General features: G+C 48.7%; 1 protein-coding gene across 2 annotated transcripts; it reads right to left on the bottom strand.

The window, feature by feature from the left end:
• Positions 1–1,025: 1,025 nt before the first annotated feature.
• On the bottom strand, positions 1,026–19,851 carry ING5 (inhibitor of growth family member 5). 2 transcript variants are annotated; one of them, XM_036420915.2, is made up of 8 exons: positions 19,721–19,851; positions 16,410–16,481; positions 14,525–14,691; positions 12,498–12,609; positions 12,239–12,332; positions 7,351–7,486; positions 7,044–7,155; positions 1,026–4,375 (listed from the first exon to the last, which is right to left on the bottom strand). In XM_036420915.2, exons 1-7 carry the CDS (start codon positions 19,755–19,757, stop codon positions 7,072–7,074), a joined length of 702 nt encoding a protein of 233 aa, XP_036276808.1. In that variant the 5' UTR covers positions 19,758–19,851; the 3' UTR covers positions 1,026–4,375; positions 7,044–7,071. The 2 variants fall into 2 exon arrangements, with proteins under 2 accessions (XP_036276808.1, XP_036276807.1); XM_036420914.2 differs by having other exon boundaries at positions 7,044–7,105.
• Positions 19,852–20,225: the final 374 nt, after the last annotated feature.

Raw genomic sequence — 20,225 nt, 5'->3', positions numbered from 1 at the left:
CCCTCCCTAAGCTGCTTCTCCACCAGCAGAAGCTAGGTAGCACCCACTCCCCAGGTGGCTGAATCTGGCCTAAAAGCACTTGCCCATCAGTTGTGAGGCCAGCCCCCCTCAGAGCAGAGTCCTAATCAGTCCCCTCCCTGACACTGTCAGATCCAGAAACTCCAGCTTCCTCCCTTGGCGCCCCCAGGATTAGGGGTGGTAGCTGTTTCCTGCAATTACTGTTCCCTAGGCCCTCCAGCACCCTGAATTAAACTTGCCTGCTTTTCTGACAATGCAGTCCTGGTGCCGAGTAGGGGTCTCTCCCACCCTCTGGCTCCCAGGGGTCCTACTGAGGCATCTCCAGTTCCGTGTGGTCAGTGATGCCCACAGGAGAGATACTCTTCTATGTCCCAACGATGAGGGTCTGTGGCCAGGCTGCAGATGGCAAGTGTTCATGTAATCCTAATTCCAGAGTTGCACTGATGGCTTTGCCAAGAATAGCCAGGTCCTTGCCAGACCACTGGCCACATGCCAAGAGTACAGACATGCTCTGGCAACAATGCTGCAGCTGGAGTCACCACCTGTCTCTGTAAACTGTACTCCCACAGGTAAGCTGGGGGTGTTGAGTGCATCCCACTGCACCTTCCTGCCAGGAATGTGCTTGCCTTTGCATCACTGTCTTGGCAGGGAGGGGACAGGACAACCCAGATACTTCTACCTGGCCCTTCAAAATTCAACATAAGCCGGGACCGGTTTGGCTCAGTGGATAGAGCGTCGGCCTGCGGACTGAAAGGTCCCGGGTTCGATTCCGGGCAAGGGCATGTACCTTGGTTGCGGGCACATCCCCGGTGGAGGGTGTGCAAGAGGCAGCTGGTCGATGATTCTCTCTCATCGATGTTTCTAACTCTCTATCCCTCTCTCTTCCTCTCTGTGAAAAATCAATAAAATATATTAACAAAAAAAAAAATTCAACATAAGATATAGTCACCACCTCTGGACACAATGCTGAAGTTTTATCATTTCCCAAAATGATGCATTCTCTACTGTTTGTTCAAAAAAATACTTTATTTATTAAACAATATATCCATAATCTATAACATGATCAAAAAATACAGATATACATCTTTACATTATTTAATAAAAAGATTTACAATATTATCTTTCCTTTACAAAGGGAACATAGGTAATAATTCCTTGAAAATAAAATGTAACATTCATGTTAAAGCTGCATCATCTTTTTGGATGAAATGTGGCTAAAAGTGAATACCACAAAACACATACGAAGGAAGAAACTTCATAGGACTGTCTCCTGAATGAGAACATTTTTTAGACTTCTCACTTGAAATGCCTCTCAGCACAGGTAATGACAACTAATCACTGTTCACTAAAAATGGAGGAAAACCTTAACTCAAGAATGCCCATGAGAAGTGTCCGAATCCTGTGACGGGGCAGGCCCTGGCTGTGGCATGTGGACAGTTATTGCTTGAAGCAGCCCCTTCCAAGGGCTGCCAGGGACAGGACAGGAGGCAAGTGCAGTGTGGCTCCCTGGAACAGCACTGACACAATGCTGGCCGGCATCCCCATGCACCTCACCACACACGGCTGTACATCCATACGGCTTCCAGGGCCCTGGCTAGTCCAGTCTCACATCCACCTGCCTAGGGCCCAGCCTGCACAGTGGGGACAGTCACTCAGGCCTCAGCCCAGCCAACAGCTCCGCTAGCACAGCCAGAGATGCAGAGCTCAGCTTAAAAAACTGTTAGTGTAGATGTGTCCTGTTGGAAAACAAGGTTTCTCAACTGCTAGCTGAAAATAGCACTGAGAATAAGAAAAATGGTTTTGCCTAACTCTGAACAAGATACCTCTTCCCTTACCAGTAAACCCCAGCCATGGAGGCCGCACCCTCACCTGCTGGGCCCAGCCCAGACCCTGCAACCTGAGGGGTGGGGTTGGCTCCACAGCTGTCCTCAGGATCAGAGATGGGACCTGGCAGGCACAGACTGGGTTCCAGCCTGAACCACCCCCAGGACGAGGGCAGCCAAGCTGTGGGGAGCACATCACTGTGGTGCTCCAACCATCAGGGCCAGAGCCAGCCAGGTGGCCTGACATTCTTTCTCAACCAGAAAGCCACCCTTTTGTCTTCCTGATTCCAAAGGTATTAATGGTCAGGAAGGGCGTTCAGGCATACTCCAAACATCCCAGAGGACCTTCCTATCATGCTCATGATTTCCATTTTTTCAAAGCTGTCTGCATATTATTTTGGTAGTATTATTGTCACTGGCAAAAGTAAACACTAGAAACAGGTAAGCACAGAAATTTACAAAAAGTCAACACATGGGATGCTGCACAGTGACAAACAGAATGACAACATTGAACTTTAAACAAAAGCTTAAGACAGAAGTTGGTCTCATTCTCAGGAAATGAGCATGGCCTCGGGAAAACAGGCCATCCACATTTCATCCAATTGAAACTAGCCAGCCATTAACCTGCATCCACAAACACACTGTGTTCCAGTGGCAAGTGAGTGTGTTTAAAGATGAAGTGCAAATATTAAATTCGCTTCCAAAGAATCATCACAAACTTAATGTACTTACCTATCCTCTCCACAAAAATTGATAAAAGAGGGGGGGAAAAAATGTCCACAACTGATCCCTCACAATCTTTAGACACCTGTAATGTAAAAGCTAAGTTGCTAAATACAAGCGGGCCTCGTGTTCCAGTGCAGCTGAGTTACAGGTGCGCCCCCAACTTCTTCCTGAGCAGCAAGAAGACATCGGCTCTGAGACAGTGCATCAGGCCTGGAAGCCAGCAGGGACAGGCTGTGGCAGCTGCTGACCCCTACCCTAACCACAGCACACAAGCTGAAGTGACCCCCGCCAGCCAGCAGTCATTTGGAAGCAAGTCCTGCTCCCTCGAGTGGCTCCAGAAAGGACAGCAGTCGGACACGTTCTGTGCAGGGTAAGACCCACTAAGGGCCACAGATCCCAGCTGGACTCCAGCTGTCCTCTGATATCTGCTCCCAGTTGCCAAATATTAACTCATTTGCATGGAGAGGCTGGTGTAGGATGCAGCTTCACCAGTTCCTCTGCCCTATGTCCTCTCCGTGGTGAAGCACGAGGCTTGGAGAGGATGTGGCACAGGAGGCCACTGGAAGGAAGCAGGTGGGCTGCTCCAGAGGACGCTCCGCACAGAGATTCTTCTGAAGCTGGGCATTTCACACCTCGATTCTCTCTCTTGGATCTTTTTTTCTGGCAAAAGAAACCCCAACTTGTCTGAATCCCGCGGGGTGGGTCTTGGAGAGTCCGGGGACACTCCCGGAGGCCCCACTCTGGGTACCATCACAAGTGGATCTCAACATACCGGACATATGCGATGTCCCCAGCTAGTACCAAAGAGACAGTTGAAAACCAGTTTGGTGAATGCTGCTTAAACAGAAAGTACACTCTAGTTTCCTAGCTTCATTCCAGAACTGCTATTGTGGCACAAATTCACAGATCACATCACATAATTGTAGTCCTCTGGGAGACAAAGTGCTGACCCAGTGTGTAACAGAAGCAGGTTCAAAATCAGCTCTTGGTAGACTAAATTCACTTCACAGACAGACTTCATGCAATTACAATAATTTCATCTTCACAGTAAAAACATCCGGAATTCCCAGAGAAATGGAACATCTGCCAGTCTGTTACGCTGTTTCTCATTGGTGCTGGTCATGGTCACCTACAGCCCATCTGCCAATACAGAACGGTTTACTGCGGACAGTGAAACCTCAGGGGAAAACCGGCAGTCCAGGTAAAAAGGCAGTGCACAGCCACGGAGAGCTCCTGGGAGGCGCAGCCCTTCCTGTGCAGCCGCGAGCTCCAAGCGCACCCGAGTCGGGAGGGCGCCTTCCGGCAACGCCCACCAGACCACGCACCCGTGCACTGAGCGTGGCCAGTGTGCACAGAGTGGTGTGAGCTCTCAGGGGAAGCCCAGGAAACTGCAGACCACACAAGGCTCACACCTCTAGCTGCAAAGTGATGGCAGTATCTGCTCCCAGATGGCACGTCCCACCGTACTCAGCACACCGCATGCACACGCCCACGGAGTCCTCGGGCTTGTGGGACTGCTGTGCTCAGTGCTGGGTCTGTACAAAAAGTCATGAGAACAAAGTCACTGTGGCAAGATCCCTCCTCTGTGCAAACAGGGTATCAGGTGGGTTCTTGTTGGTTTTAGGAAATATCCAGAATTACAACTGGCCACTGAGTTATTAAATATCATTCAAAATAAGGTAGCTTTAAGATGAAGGTAAAATATTGCAACGTGAATAAAAGGAGTGTATCAACTTGCTCTTCGGGCTCGGTGTCATCCTCTTCCTTACTTCTTCTTCCTCCTCTCCTGGACGCACCGAGGACAGAACCTATGATGAGAGAGACAGAGTTAGTTAGCCCTCTGCAGATTTCTGCCAGCACTCGGGAGCCCAGACCCTGCCTCCCGGTGAAACAGCACCAGAACCAGAAGGGAGACCCACAAACACAGAGCACAGCTCTCCCCCCAGGAAAAATCTCCTAAGCAAGTCGCTCGACCTAGCATGGCTGTTTTCACATAGATACACATCAATCAGCAAAACTGCTTTTCAGATGTGAGCATTCCTCTTGACCAAAACAGAGACAACACCTGCTGTTGAGCTGGTGGCCTAGTGTGGGTGTAGGATGACGTGCACGCCAACCAGGCAGGCCACAGGCTCCGGCCCAACCTGCAGACTGTGGTCAGGTGACCCTGCGCAAGCAAGTTCCAGAGTCAGACAGAGCGCTTTCTCAGTCACTCCTGGCCCGTGGCAGCACACAGGGACACAAGGCCAGTCCAAACTGCTGTCCACCTCAGCCCTCCTGAGCTCTCTATCAGAAGGCAGCTGATTACCAAGTAATCACCCAGACCAGGTCTACACTAGTGAATAGGCCCTGAGGAAGCCTCGGTCCCTGCTCTTGCCCCTGTCCCTGCCCTCTGGCCCCTGCCCTAGTCCTCCCCGACCCCTGGCCCTACCCTTGCCCCTGGCCCCTGCCTGTCGACTGCCCATGCCCTGGCTGAGCCCTGAAGAAGCAGCACCAGCACACACAGTACAAGCACGGCAATCAGCTCACATCTCACCAACCAAGAAGCCTGTACACTCGGTGATCCCTAAAAAGACCACGAAGAAGTACAGTACAGTGGCTCAGTAGTTGAGAATTGACTTATGAACCAGGAAGTCCTGGTTCAATTCCTGGTCAGGGCACAAATCCGGGTTGTGGGCTCAATCCCCAGTGGGGGGCATGCAGGAGGCAGCCAATCAATGATTCTCTCTCATCACTGACGTTTCTGTCTCTCCCTCTCCCTCCCTCTCTGAAATCAATACAAATATATAGAAATAAAAATAAAAAGACCCCAAATAAATCAGGAGGAGGACAGCGGGGTTGGGTCCCCACCATGCCTCCGGGCTCTGCCTGTTCTCCCAGAGGCAAAACTGTTTTCCAAGGCCTGCTAGGAAACTTCCACCAGGAGCTCCACAAACACAACATGTCCAGAATCAAACCCGAATCAAACCCCTCCTGCCTCATCCCCTTCCATCTGCTCAGGAGCTCCCGCCATCACAGGCCAAGCCTGCCCCGTGGGTCAGCCTCCTCCAGCCCAAAGGGCCGCCCTGATCCGCCAGGGCCCTGACCCCATCACATTCCCATCACCCACGCCACAGGGCACTGTCAGGGCTGCTGCCTCACTTCTCAGACTTGCTGGTGCGTCCGGGTGGCCAGGGAGCCCCTGCCAGGACAACTGCACAGGCTGAGACACTGCGTACCGCACCCGGCCCTGCTGTCATCCACTGAGGACCAGAATAAAGCAGACTGTCCTCAGGGCATCTATCCCCGTCTACTTACAGCAACTGGGAGGGTGACATCTCCACAGCTATAGCCTAGAGCAGTGTTTCCCAAACTTTTGACATATGTGTACCCCTTCTATAATTTTTGTAACACTGAGTACCCCTCGTACTCATGAGAACGTAGAACTAGGAGCAGCCAAGCACGGTGCAGTGCATATCCCCACCAAACTCCGGTGCAATGTGTACCCCCCACCAAACTCTTCCCGTATCCCTGGGGGTACGCGTACCACACTTTGGGAAACACTGGCCTAGAACATGCCTTCTTTTAGCACAACTAAACAAAACCAGGTGTTTACTGAAATGGCATCACAGGGACAACTGAATACCGGGATGAAGAACAGGATGGGCTCAGTCCAGACGCAGGGGTCCTCAAACTTTTTAAAGTGGGGGCCAGATCACGGTCCCTCAGAGAGCTGGAGGGCCGGACTATATGAACTACTAATTCCTACTGTAACACCTCGGCTGCGCTCACTGCCCAAAAAACCTGGCGGGCCGGATCAGACTCCTCTGCGGGCCGCATGTGGCCCGCGGGCCGTAGTTTGAAGACGCCTGGTCCAGAGCATGTAAGTCCCTGACCAGGCACCTGGTCAGGCGCCCACCCACCTGGTCCCATTCGTTTAATAATGCGTTCCTCATCTTCTCTGAAAGCTTCCCCAGCAGAAAAGAATCCCTCATTTCGCATTCTTATTTGGGATTATCTCTACCTCACTCAAAAGAGTCAGAATGGCCATTATATAGAACAACAGAAATGGAGATGTTTTGCAAATATAATAGAAGATGCCCCAGGTGAAGTGGGCGGCAAATGATCCTCATTGGCCCTAACTGGTTTGGCTCAGTGGATAGAGCGTCAGCCTGCAGACTGAAAGGTCCCAGGTTCAATTCCGGTCAAGGGCATGTACATTGGTTGTGGGCACATCCCCAGTGGGAGGTGTGCAGGAGGCAGCTGAATCCGTCTTTCTCTCTCATCAATGTTTCTAGCTCTCTTCCTCTCTGTAAAAAACCAATAAAATATATATATATTTTTAAATTACCCTCATTGACTTGGCCAGGCTCACAGAACCAGTGTGTGACACAGCCAGATCCCCAAACCCCCCGGGGCCAGAGCAGGGAAGGTTACTAGGCCCAGCCACCCCCACCTCATTCTCGGGAAGGAGATAGAGCAGTGCCCCATACTGACCATTTTCCTTTGGGCTTCGTGGTCAGGTCTACACAGGCAAAGTGAAACCACTCGATCGGACACTGCAAAGAGGCAGGGGAGAGGGGGAGAGCTGCAGTGAGCACTTGGCTTGCTGTGTGCCAGACACAGAGAGTCTGCCCCCTCCCCATCCCACCATCCCCTCACCCCTTCCCAGCCCAGCCCACCTGGTACAGGACTCTACCCAGGGTTCCATGGGGGGGAAAGGGGGATGCCACAGTGTCCAGCTTCCCATCTCAAGGCCCCGCATCTTTCGGCAGAACCCCACCACAGCGTGCCCAACACTCACATCTGGATTGTCACAGCCAATCATTTCCCCATAGGACACCTGGTGGCAGAGGCAGTAGGTGGGCTCGTTGGGGTCCACAGGCATGTCCAGCACATCAGAGGGATGCACAGACAGGATAGTGTCAGTGAACTCCGACCTGCAGGGACACAACAGTGTTGAGCAGCAGTTAGATGGGACCACACTGCCCTGTGATACCCGACTGGTAGTGGGGGCAAAGGCACATTCCCCTTCCGGCCTCGGGGTCCAGCCCACTTAGGCACATGAAGCCATCCTGCCTCAGTCCCTCCACCTACATAGGATCTGCTCCCAGGACTCACCCTCACCCAGGTCAACCCTCTTGCGCCCCAAGGGGCCTCTCCTCCCCACCCAGAGCAGGCACCCTGCGGGATCCCACCCACACAGGTCCGGCAGTCTGAGCAGGCCTGCAGATTATGTTTCAGCTGCCCTCTGACCCTCGCCTGTCACTTTGTGTTCAAGGGCACGGGCACCTGGCAAGGTCACCAACTCGCCAGCAATCAGGGCTGGGAATTAGTCCTGAACCATCTCCTCTCCAATCTCACCAGAGGGAGCTCCAGAGTGGAGGGGCTTCAGGGTGGTGGGCGCTCATGCTACCCCTGGAGGGAAGCACATAGGAAGTTGCCAAGCCTGTCCTTCAAACAAGCCTGGCTGACTGGACACCAGAGCTGTCCTCCAAGCTAATTCCCGTGGACGTAGGGGAGATCCCTCCCCAGGCAGTGACAGGAGCCCCTCCCAAACACTGCAAGTAGCCCTCCAGCAGGGGCGGCTGCTCATCCAAGCTCTGGGGTGTGGGAGTTACAGGAGGAACTGTCTCCAAGCCACACACAGCTCCTGCTTTGCCAGAAGACAGCATGGCCAGGCAAGGAAACAGCCCACCTAGTATGGCTCAGTGGTTGAGCATCAACCCAGAGTTCATGGTTCAATTGCCGGTCAGGGCACATGCCCAGGTTGCGGGCTTGATACCCAGTGTGGGTGTGCAGGAAGCAGCCAATCGATGGTTCCCTCTCATCATTGATGATTCTATCTCTCTCTCCCTCTCTCCTCCTATATGAAATCAATAAAGATATATATTTTTAAAAATAACTAAATAAAAGCCGAAACCGGTTTGGCTCAGCCTGGGTACTGAAAGATCCCAGGTTCGATTCCGGTCAAGGGCATATACCTTGGTTGTGGGAACATCCCCAGTGGGGGGTGTGCAAGAGGCAGGTGATCGATGTTTCTCTCTCATTGATGTTTCTAGCTCTCTGTCTCTCTCCCTTCCTCTCTATAAAAAATCAACAAAATATATATATATTTTTAAAATAACTATATAAAAATAATAAAAAATAAACAAATAGAACTTGAGAAGAAAATATAGTAAACGAATGATTCACTAAAGGAGGCTAAAATTCAATTAGACACCAAGGGAAAAGAACTTGAAGACAAAGAAATAGAAATTATCTAAACTGAGCACAGATAAGAAATTAAGCAGAGCCTCTGTGATCTGTGGGAAAACGTCAAGCTAAATAACATACATGTAATTGGAGTCCCCCAAAAAGAACGTTATGGCGTACAATGGGTTAAAATCTATTTAAGATAATCAATGGTTTGACCTGAAATAATAACACTAATATATTGTGAAGCTTGTCACATGTAGAAGTAAAAATAATACCAAAAACAGGAGCAGGAAGGAAGAATATGTGTGTAGATTCTTATAGTAAACATCTGAACAATCTAAATATTGCACAAAAAGGTGGAGATTATCAGATTAGATGAAAAGCAAGACGCAACTACTTGCTGCCTTCAAGAAACCCACTCTACATACAAAAACATACACATGTTGGAAGTAAAAGAATGAAAAAGGAAATATACACCATCAAAAACTCACCATCAGACAGTAGGAAGGGCTGTAGTAATAGCAGACAGAGCAGATTTCAAAACAAAGAACATTACAAGTAATAAAGAAACAAATTTCATAATGATAAAGAAGTCAATTACTTTTTTTTTAAAACTAAATGCTCATGTAGAACCAAATAACAGAGCTTCAAAATACATGAAGCAAAAATGACAGACCAGAAAGGAGAAACAGATAAATCTATAATTAGAGTTGGAGATTTCAACAATCCTCTTTCAATAGTTCATAAACTAAACAGAACACCAGTAATAATTCAGAAGACTTGAACAACACTATTAATCTAGCCATTGGATACACATTTATAGAACACTCCACCTAACACAGTAAAATACATATTCTTTTCAGTGGATATGGAATGTTTAGCAAGACAAACCATAACCCATAACACAAGTCTTAATCAATTGTAGAAGATAGAATATTTCAATTACAGAAATGTTCTCTGATCGTAACAAAAATATAAATTGAAATCAGAAAGTTACATGGAAAATCCCAAATTACTTGGAAACTGAGAAACCTATTCACACATAAGCTTGGGTCAAAGAAAAACCACCAAGAAACATTTTAAATATTTTGAATGGAATTTAAAAATATATATATCAAAATTTGTGAGATGTAGCTAAAACCGAAATTAGAAGAAAACGTACAGCTGTAAATACTTGTTAGAAAAGGAAGATCTGAAAATCAAAGATCTAAGCTACTTCTATCTTAAAAAGCTAGAGAAAGAAAAGCAAAGCCCTGGCTGGTTTAGCTCAGTGTTGGCTGCGAACCAAAGGATCCCAGGTTCGATTCTGGTCAGGGGCAAGTGCCTGGGTTGCAGGCTCAGTCCAATGTGCAGGAGGCACATAAGAGAATCAATGGTTCCCTCTCATCATTGATGTTTCTATCTCTCTCTCTCCCTCTCTGAAATCAATTAAAGCAAAGTAAATCTAAGTAGCTTAGTAGGAAGGAAATAATAAGAGCAGAAATAAATGCAATAGAAAACAGAGGGGTGACATGACCAGTGTTGCTCAGTGGTTCGAGTATCGGCTGGCACACTGAAGGGTCTCGGGTTCCATCCCTTGTCAAGAGCATGTACGTGGGTTGCAGGTTTAATCCCCAGCCCCACATAGTCAGGGAGCATGCAGAGGCAACCAATAGATGTGCCATTCTCACCTCAATGTTTCTCTCTCCCTCTTTCTCTGTCCCCCTCCCTCCCTTCTACTCTCTCTAAATACAAAAGAAGACAGGAGGGGGTGGGGATCAATGAAACCAAAAGCTAGTTCTCAATCAAGACAAAATGAGAGAAGACATAAAATACCAATGTCAGGTCTAAAAGAGCAGACGTCTGTACAAATCCTTCAACATTAGAAGAATCATATAATATTATAAACAACCTGATGTCAATACATCAGACAACTTACAAGAAACTACAAATCTTTGTAGACACATTACCAAAACTGACTCAAAAAGATACAAAAAGCCCAAATAGTTCCATAATTTAGAAAAAATATCAAACCATATACTTAAAATGAGAGCATCTTACTATATGTAAATTATCTTCTATAATAATAAAAGCATAATATGCAAATCAACTGAACAGCCAAACAGCAGAACAACTGTCCGTTCCAGACAAAGCTGGGGCTGTAGCTGTGGGATCGAGGCAAATGCTGAGGCTGCAAAGGCCTTCTCTCATGTATCCAGCCTCTGGTTCCTTAATAAAGTCCATCTCAAAGTTTAATGTCCAAGGGTATACTCATGGGGTAAAAAAAAAAAACTATGAAGAACAAGTAGGGCAAATACCATATATACTGTATATGTGGGTCATGTTGGTTTGGGCAGAGTGAGGAGGTTATGGTTCTGACAGGCATGTCAAAGGACATGCCTCTCACAGCAACTCATCACACTATGTTTGTTCTGTGTCATGTTCTACATTCCTATAGTGCTTTACAATACAAAGGCTGGCATCTGGGTGTTTTTAAAAGATGAAAGGTTGAACACCAGGTTTAATAACCAAAAATTTTCCTTTTTTGTCAAGATCTAACTCTTCAGTGGAAACCTGTTTGGCTCAGTGGATAGAGGGTCCCAGGTTGGATACTGAAGGGTACCTTGGTCGCGGGCACATCCCTAGTAGAGGGTGTGCAGGAGGCAGCTGATCGATGTTTCTCTCTCATCGATGTTTCTGGCTCTCTATCTCTCTCCTTTCCTCTCTGTTAAAAATCAATAAAATATATATTTTTAAAAAAGATCTAACTCGCTGAAACCAGTCTGGCTCAGTGGATAGAGCGTCGGCCTGCAGACTGAAGGGTCCCAGGTTCGATTCCGGTCAAGGGCAAGTGCATCCCCAGTGGGAGGGCAGGGGGGTCGTGCAAGAAGCAGCTAATCGATGATTCTCTCTCATTGATATTTCTGACTCTCTATCCCTCTCTCTTCCTCTCTGTGAAAAATCAATAAAATAACTGTCAGAATCATATCCACAAAGCCAGCTGGCATTTCACCATATTGTCTTTAGTCTAAATATTTCTGAAAAGCAACACTACAATACAGGGGAGGGCGTCAGATGGCCAGCTTTACATGAAACACCTTCAAGGTCGAGTTAAATGATGTGTTTAATAAATGCAAGCATATAATAAGGAATATATACAAAATATATTTATATATAAAATAACAACATACATAGGCAGCTACTAAACAGAGGCTTAGCCCGATTACACTGTTACATCACTCAAGACACAGGCATATGCTCCGAGAAGGGGCTGTGGAACCAGCCTGATGCTCCTGCACATGGGCCCAGGCAGGCGCAGGTGCACTGCCCACCACGCTGCTCACCTCGGCGGCTTAAGGGACTGACAAACTGACACACGAAAAGTCCACAGAACTAACTATAGCCATGCTGAGCATGGTAAGCACTTCCTCAAGGGTGGCTGTCACTGATGTTTAGATCTAGCAACTACTAATGGTGTTCTTTGGGGAAAAACAGAACAGAAAAAGGCCTCTCACCCTCCTTTGTGCTTCTTTTTCTTTGGAGTGTCTTCTTCTGAGGTCCTTCTGCCTCGCCCCCGGGAACTTCTCTTTTCTTTCTGGCTTCGACCTTCTGAAAGACAATGAAGACTCAATTACTGTCACTGAATTCTCTAAAGCAGGACAAGGTTTACCCAAATATGGTATTTACCGACAGGCTCCTAACATATTTTATCAGACAATTCTTTAAAACTCCATAGTTAAAAGTAACAAAATAAAGAAAAATGGACAGACTTGCTTTTTAACCCTCGTCCTCCAGAGCTCTCAAAGTCGCTACCCTCCAGCTTGTCTTTCAGGTCTGCTTCAAAGCGCGCCAGGTCTGCATCGAGCCTCCGAATGTGTTTATCCACCTGCACACACGATCGAGTCACATTTAACATGAAAGTAAACAGCCCAGCACCAGCCAACCACTCCGCGCTATCTAAGCCTCTACCTGAGCCTTCCATTAACAAGTTCTGCTAAAGTGAGACCACCGTGTCAGTGTGTACAAGACGGTCCTTTTTGACACCTCAACCAAATAGGTCCTGCTCAGGAAATACCATGAGTCGGCAATATGAGACAGAGAGCTGTGAAACACAATGGACTAGGGTTGAGGATGTTTGAGGGAAAAAGTAAAAAATAAATAAAAATAAAAATCCTCTGGTGCTTTGGCTATGGATGAGCTGGAAGGGAGAGAAGGCTCTGCAATCAGGGCAGCAAAAGGGGCCGAGCCTGTTCCCATCCTGAAGTCACAGCCCACCAGGAAGAGTGACAGCACCTACCACATGTGGAAATGAATCACAATCTTCGTTTTGCCTCATAGTAAAAATCTGACTCAATGACAATTGACCAAAGCCAATATTTCAGAAAGCAGACTGCACACTCCAAAGATATAGCACTTGGGGCATCAAAATCCCAAATGCAAGCATTAAGGTCTCCTTCTAGAGTATTCTTTCTCAAAAAAGTTACTTCAGATTTTTATGAAGTCGCTGTTGCTTGATTGGGGACTTGGAGAAGGGCGTTCGTCAGGGACGGCCTGCAGGGATGACAGAGATCTGCCATACGACATGTGCCTCATGGAAAAAGGACTCCAGGCCACCGCAAGAGCTCTGAGTGAAGAAGCTTACTTGACTCTCTTCCGCCATGCTGCCTGCGTGAGTGGGACAGAGCCCATGCTAGCATGGAAAAAGCTCTTTTGTTTATTGCATCGGACTCGGCTCCCTGGTGGTCCTTGGGGATCATGAAGTCTGGGTGTAACAAGTACACAAATGAGTGAGGTTGTGCGATATCTATCTTTCTCCAACTGGCTTATTTCACTTAACATAATAATCTCCAGCTCCATCCATGCTGTTGTGAATGTGGCTGCACCAGTCTGCATTCCTACTAGCAGTGCACGAGGGTTCCTTTTTCTCCACATCCTTGCCAATGCCTATCCTTTGTTGATTTGTTGATGATAGCCATTCTGACAGGTATGAAATGGTACCACATTGTCATTTTGATTTGCATCTCTCAGATGATTAGTGACTTAGAGCATGTTTTCATGTGTCTCTTGGTGTTCTGTATATCCACTTTTGAAAAGTGTCTACTTAGGTCTTTTACCCATTTTATATTGTATTATTTATCTTCCTTTTGTTAAGTTTATCAATTCCCTGTAAATTTTGGAGATTAAACTCTTATCAGAGAGAGAAAAAAAAAAAAGAAGAAGAAGAAGCTTACTTGAGAGGAAACAGGACACAAATTCTAGGAGTTTTTCTAAAGATGACCAAAAAATTGATTAAGCCCTAACCGGTTTGGCTCAGTGGATAGAGCGTCGGCCTGCAGACTGAAGGGTCCCAGGTTCGATTCCAGTCAAGGGCATGTACCTTGGTTGTGGGCACATCCCCAGTAGGGGGTGTGCAGGAGGCAGCTGATCGATGTTTCTCTCTCATCAATGTTTCTAATTCTCTATCTCTCTCCCTTCCTCTCTGTAAAAAAAAAATCAGTAAAATATATTTTTTTAAAAATAAAAAAGCAAACATGACTTCCTTTTGAAAAAAATTTATTAAAAAATCTATTTATAACAACGGACTGTTTCCCCAGCTAAATAAATAAGCAAAAGAGCAGAGAAAACAAGAAGCATTCACAGTCTGGGGTGAATGACACCCCCCATTTGCACCTCCTCTGGAAGCATCACTCCGCCAGAGTCTAAACTGTCCTCAGCCCCCAGCTGACCCTGGCCTTGGGATCCCTGAGCAGCTCTTCCCCACCCCCAACCCGCAGCCCCCACCCCACCACCCAGTCTCTCACCATCTCGTAGGTTTGCATGGCCAGCTGCACCTTGTCATCGCTATACTCCTTGCACTTGCTGTAGGCGCTCTGGATCTTCTGCAGATGCTCTACCCGCTGCTCTGGGGACAGAGTCTTCACTGTGGAGATGTACTCCGCAGCCAGGATGTCAATCTCCGCTTTCTTATCTAATAGAGAAATGGCTGAAAGCTAGTCCCTGCAGGAGATGCCAGAACAGGCTCACGTTGACAGACTGGCAACAAATGAAGCCTGACAACATCAAGTGTCGGCAAGTGACTGACAAGCACCCCGGAGTACTGTAGGTGGGGACACAAGGGCACAGCACTCCACAGGCAACATGTCCACAGGCAGTGTAGTGTGTCTACAGACAGTGTGGCACCTCGGAGGCTCCGGCCAGGGCAAGGTGCCCAGGACAGTTCTGCATATGACTGCTGTCCCAGGAGCATGCATCATGCCTGCTCTGACTCGTAAAAGTCCCCATCGGAACAATGAAGTGTGTGCTCAGCTTACCTAAGACCAGCATACTACTCTTAGGTACCCACCCTAAAGATTTAGATGCCAGGATACACATGGGAAAACATCCATAACTTCAGAACAAGAAACAACCCAAATGTCCAGTCCTCATACGAATAAATAGCTCTGCTCCAGCAACCTAAAGAACTAGCTGCTGGTTCACAGAACACTACCTATTAATCCACAAAAGGTGACCATAAGCAAGAAAAGGGACAAAGGACATGCTGTGTGGCTCATAAGCATCCAGGTGGGACAGACACAACTCTTAACTCTGGTTTAGAGGTGGGAAACACCTGTTGCAGGTGGGATTCAGGGTGGTGGCCCCAGAGGGTGGTAACACAGATTCCAAGAAAAACTACAATTCAAAAAATGTAGCCCAGCCAGTGTGGTTCAGTGGTTGAGCGTTGACTTATGAACCAGGAAGTCATGGTTCATTTCCTGGTCAGAGCACATGTGTGTTTTTCACGCTCAGTCCCCAGTGGGGAGCATGCAGAAGGCAGCCAATCAATGATTCTCTCTCGTCATTGATGTTTTTATCTCTCTCTCCTCTCTTCCTCTCTGAAATCAATAAAAATACTTTTTTTTTAAAAAAGAAGTTCTAGCTAACTTTTTAAACTATGCATAAACAGTTTGAAATTAGAAAGTCTTTTAAAAGAAAGAAAAGGTAACATATTTTGACGGTATGGAAAGGATGATCCTTACAGATCTGTTTTGAAAAAGTGTAAGAATCCAAGGAACTGCCGAAACCGGTTTGGCTCAGTGGACAGACCATTGGCCTGTGTACTGAGGGGTCCCAGGTTCGATTCCGGTCGAGGGCATGTACATTGGTTGCGGGCACATCCCCAGTGTGGGGTGTGCAGGAGGCGGCTGAAAGATGTTTCTCTCTCATCGATGTTTCTGGCTCTCTATCCCTCTCCCTTTCTCTCTGTAAAAATCAATAATATATATATATATTTTAAATATATTTTATTGATATTTTTACAGAGAGGAGGAAGGGAGAGAGAGAGAGAGCTAGAAACATCGATGTGAGAGAAACATCGACCAGCCGCCTCCTGCACACCCTCTACCGGGGATGTGCCCGCAATCAAGGTACATGCCCTTGACCGGAATCGAACCTGGGACCCTTCAGTCCGCAGAATGACGCTCTACCACTGAGCCACACTGGTTTTGGCTAAAATATATTTTTTAAAAAAGAAGAAAAGAATACAAGGAACTAAGTCTGGTTTAAAGTATCAGAAACTCTCTCTAGACACTATCAGAAGCCATAGCCTAGATCTAGGCCACACAGCCCCACTGCAAAGGCTAGTCACCCAGTGCCATCCCAGGATCCTGGTGCCTCCTCTCCCCAGATGTACTGAAGGCCTGAGCCCACCTTCTGTCCTCTGGTCCAGCTCACGCATCAGCTGGAAGTTCCTCTGAAGTTCACAAGGAAGGTTCTCGATACCTGAAACACAAGGACATGTACTTCTCAGGAGAGGCACACAAATCTACCTGCTAGGCTTTTACCCTGAAGTCGACAGATAGTAAGCCCACTTTGTCTTCTCTTTCTGCTAGAGTTTGAAGAGGACAAGGATTAAGATACCCTCTTTTAGTGGCTTGTGAGTACCAAACACTGATACAAGGCCGACACTTCCGCAGTTGCCAAACGCTGGAGAAGCCACAGGTGAATTCAGAAACCAGTTGCGAGCCGGGACCGGTTTGGCTCAGTGGATAGAGCGTTGGCCTGCGGACTGAAAGGTCCCGGGTTCGATTCCGGGCAAGGGCATGTACCTTGGTTGTGGGCACATCCCCAGTGGGGCCTGTGAAAGAGGCAGCTGATCGATGTTTCTCTCTCATCAATGTTTCTAACTCTCTGTCCCTCTCTCTTCTTCTCTGTGAAAAATCAATAAAATATTTCAATATATTAAAAAAAAAAAAAAAGTAGAACCCAGTTGTGAGCAGAGGCAAGAAAGATGGTCTCTTGACTCCCACCCCAAACCCTCCAGTCTAGATTACCCCACCACAGCCACCCAGTCCAACCCCAGGGTCTTCTTTGATCTTTCCCCACCTTACTCTGAAATCTGCACTGGGTAGTACAAACCAGTACTGCTGGTAGAATTTTATCCAAGGATGAGCCAAAACTGGTTTGGCTCAGTGGACAGAGCGTCAGCCTGTGGACTGAAAGGTCCTGGGTTCAATTCCGGTCAAGGGCATGTACCTTGATTGCGGGCACATCCCCAGTAGGGGGTGTGCAAGAGGCAGCTGATTGATGATTTTCTCTCATCGATATTTCTAACTCTCTATTCCTCTCTCCTCTTCTCTAAAAAAATCAATAAAAATATATTTAAAAAAAAGAAAAAAGAAAAAGAACTTTATCCAAGGATGAAAGCGTTCTCTACGCTGTCCAAAAATGTGGGCATTGGACACACTGGGCTACTGAGCATGTGAAATGGGCGAGTACCCACTGAGGTACTGAACTTCTAATTTCACTCAAGTTTATTTACTTAAGGTTAAACAGGACATGCTTAACCTCACAGGTGGAGGATCCCATGCAAAGCTGCTAACCTGTTTGTGCTGCCATCCTCATAGTTCAGGCCAATGGTCCACACACCTACACAGCCACAACAGGTCCTGACTGGACTCCTGTGTCCAGTCCTGGCCACCCTCTACTCTCCCCATGTGCCAGTGATCATTTCAAGAGCTCAATCTAATCTTTAGAAGCTGCTGCTTAAAGCCCCAGTGCTCCTGGCTCCCCAGAGAGCCATGAGAACTCCCCACAGCCTCAGGGCTCACCATGCCCTCCCCAGACCTCCCTGCTCTGCAGGATTCTGCAGAACAGGCCACTCCCTGCTCTTGAGACTTATGGGGCCTCTTTGTGGCCTTTAATTTTCTAAAAACTTTAAAAATAATCTGTCTGCCTATGTGACAGAAAGTTCCAGGAAAATGGAAATCATGTCTGCTTTCCTGGAACACAGGACATGCTCAAGAAGCAAGCAAGTGCCCTAGCCAGTTTGGATCAGTGGATAGAGTGTCTGCCTGCGGACTGAAGAGTCCCATGTTCAATTCCAGTCAAGAGCATATACCAAAGGATTTGTGTGCATACATATGAGCCTAACCAGTGGTCAAGGACAATAGGGGGGTGGGAGCATGAGTGGGGAGGTGTGACGGATTGGAAGGGGGAGTTGAGGACAAATATGTGATACCTTAATCAATAAAGAAATTAAAGAAAAAAGGAGGAGGAGGAGGAGGAGGAGGAGGAGGGAGAAGGGAGAAGGGAGAAGGGAGAAGGGAGAAGGGAGAAGGGAGAAGGGAGAAGGGAGAAGGGAGAAGGGAGAAGGGAGAAGGGAGAAGGAAGAAGGAAGAAGGAAGAAGAAGAAGAAGAAGAAGAAGAAGAAGAAGAAGAAAGAGCATATACCTTGGTTGCAGGCTAAATCCCCAGCCCTGGTTGGGGCACGTGTGGGAGGCAACCAATCAATGTGTCTCTCACATCGCTGTTTCTCTCCCTATGTCCCTCCCTCACCCTTCCACTCTCTCTAAAAATCAATGGAAAAAAATACCCTCAGGTGAGAATTAACAAAACAAAAAAAGTAGCAGATGCCTCCTTTTCCAGACTTCCTGTTCAGGTTCCTCAGACCCTACCCTAGGGGGCACTGGGCAGATGGTGAGGCAGAAAGGGCAATCCCCAGTGCTCCCAAGCAGGCACCCGAGTGCAGATCTCTCTAGTGACAATGAAGAGAGGGCTCCCCTCCAGTGCTCTCCCACCTGACCTGCGCTTAGGATGGGCCAGGAGAGCAGAACTAATGACCAAAATTGGGTAACCCCTTCTTGGGGAGAGCTGATCCCCACTGTCTCCTTCCAGCAACTCCTGGGGCGCCCAGGCCTGAGTGACCATATCACCAGTGCAGCAAGATGTCCCATGCCCCAGCCAGAGGCAGACAATCCCAAAATGTATGTGACCTTGATCTACTCAGCCTCCGTGAAAAGCGGGAATAACCAATCTGGTCGGGAGGTCCACCCTGAGCTACAGATAGACAGAAGGATGACTGCTGGAGGAGCCTCATGGATATCAGTTCTGAACACATAATCAGTCCCTCGAAAAGGCAGGCATCTTGGGAGACCCTCCAGGCCAGCATCGCCTACCCATTTTCCAGATACACAACCTGAGGCTCAGTGCCCTGAAACGACTCCATGAACCCCCAGGCCCGGAGCCCGCCAGGCCCGGTTCAGCATTCAAGGGGGTTGGGGCTCACCACCATCTTGGGGCCTGAGTTGGGGGGAGGCAGGCCCAAATCAAGTAAGGGCGAGGCCAGAGACCAAGACCAGACTGCGGAGGGCGGGGCCTACTCGGGGAGGCTAGAACTCGACGGGGCGTGGTTTTATGTGGGGCGTGGCCGGTTGGTGAGGGCGTGGCCTATCAGGAGAGCCGGGCCTAGCTGAGGGGGTGGGACCGCACACTAGCCCCGCCCCGCCGTGACGCACCTAGAATTGGCGCGGTGGTGTCGGTGGACCCGGCGCCGCACCCCCCGCGCGCTTCCCACCCTTGTACCCGCCCGATCCGCGTCCGCCTCCGCCGCCCCTGGGCCGTCCCACAGGCCCCACAAACCCGGGATCCGCACGCGGCTCTTAGCGTGCGGGAGGGAAATGGCGGAGAGGCCCCCGCATGGGCGACGGCCCGGGGGAAACGCGGGTGGGGGGAGCGCTTACTGTCCAGGTAGTGCTCCAAGTACATGGCAGTCGCCATCTTCGTCCGCGGCCGCGCTCTGGGTCTGCGCAGGCGGGCGGAGCCGCGAGAAGGAGAGGGCGGGGCCGGCACGCTCACTATTAATGAGCTGCGCTTCAGGATTGGTCAGCAGGTGGGGCGGCCACCGGCGGGATCCGCCCCCTGGCTTCCGGCCGGAGTGGTGCGGGCAGCACCTAGGGGGAAGCGAGGTTGGGGACCGTTCGCTGTAGGAGCGTTGAGGGAGAGGAGGTTCCTAATCCCCTGTAGGCCTGGTCGTCCTTTCGGCCGGGTCCGGTCTGGCGGGGGCCTGGGAGGAGTGAAGAACGCGGTCCAGCGGACTGGCGGGTCTCCTAGAGTGCACCGGATGCGCTTAGAAAAACGGGGGGTCACGGGGTCAGCACGTGTCGCTGGGGGTCAGAGAAACGCTGGGCCGCGCGCTAGCCGCCCCGAGGCCCCTCACGGGGGTGCAGAGGAGGGGCTCTGCGCGAC

This window comes from Pipistrellus kuhlii, unplaced genomic scaffold (genome assembly GCF_014108245.1).
Source record: "Pipistrellus kuhlii isolate mPipKuh1 unplaced genomic scaffold, mPipKuh1.p scaffold_m20_p_7, whole genome shotgun sequence".
Lineage (NCBI taxonomy): Eukaryota > Metazoa > Chordata > Mammalia > Chiroptera > Vespertilionidae > Pipistrellus > Pipistrellus kuhlii.
This window is presented reverse-complemented; position numbering and strand designations above follow the sequence as displayed.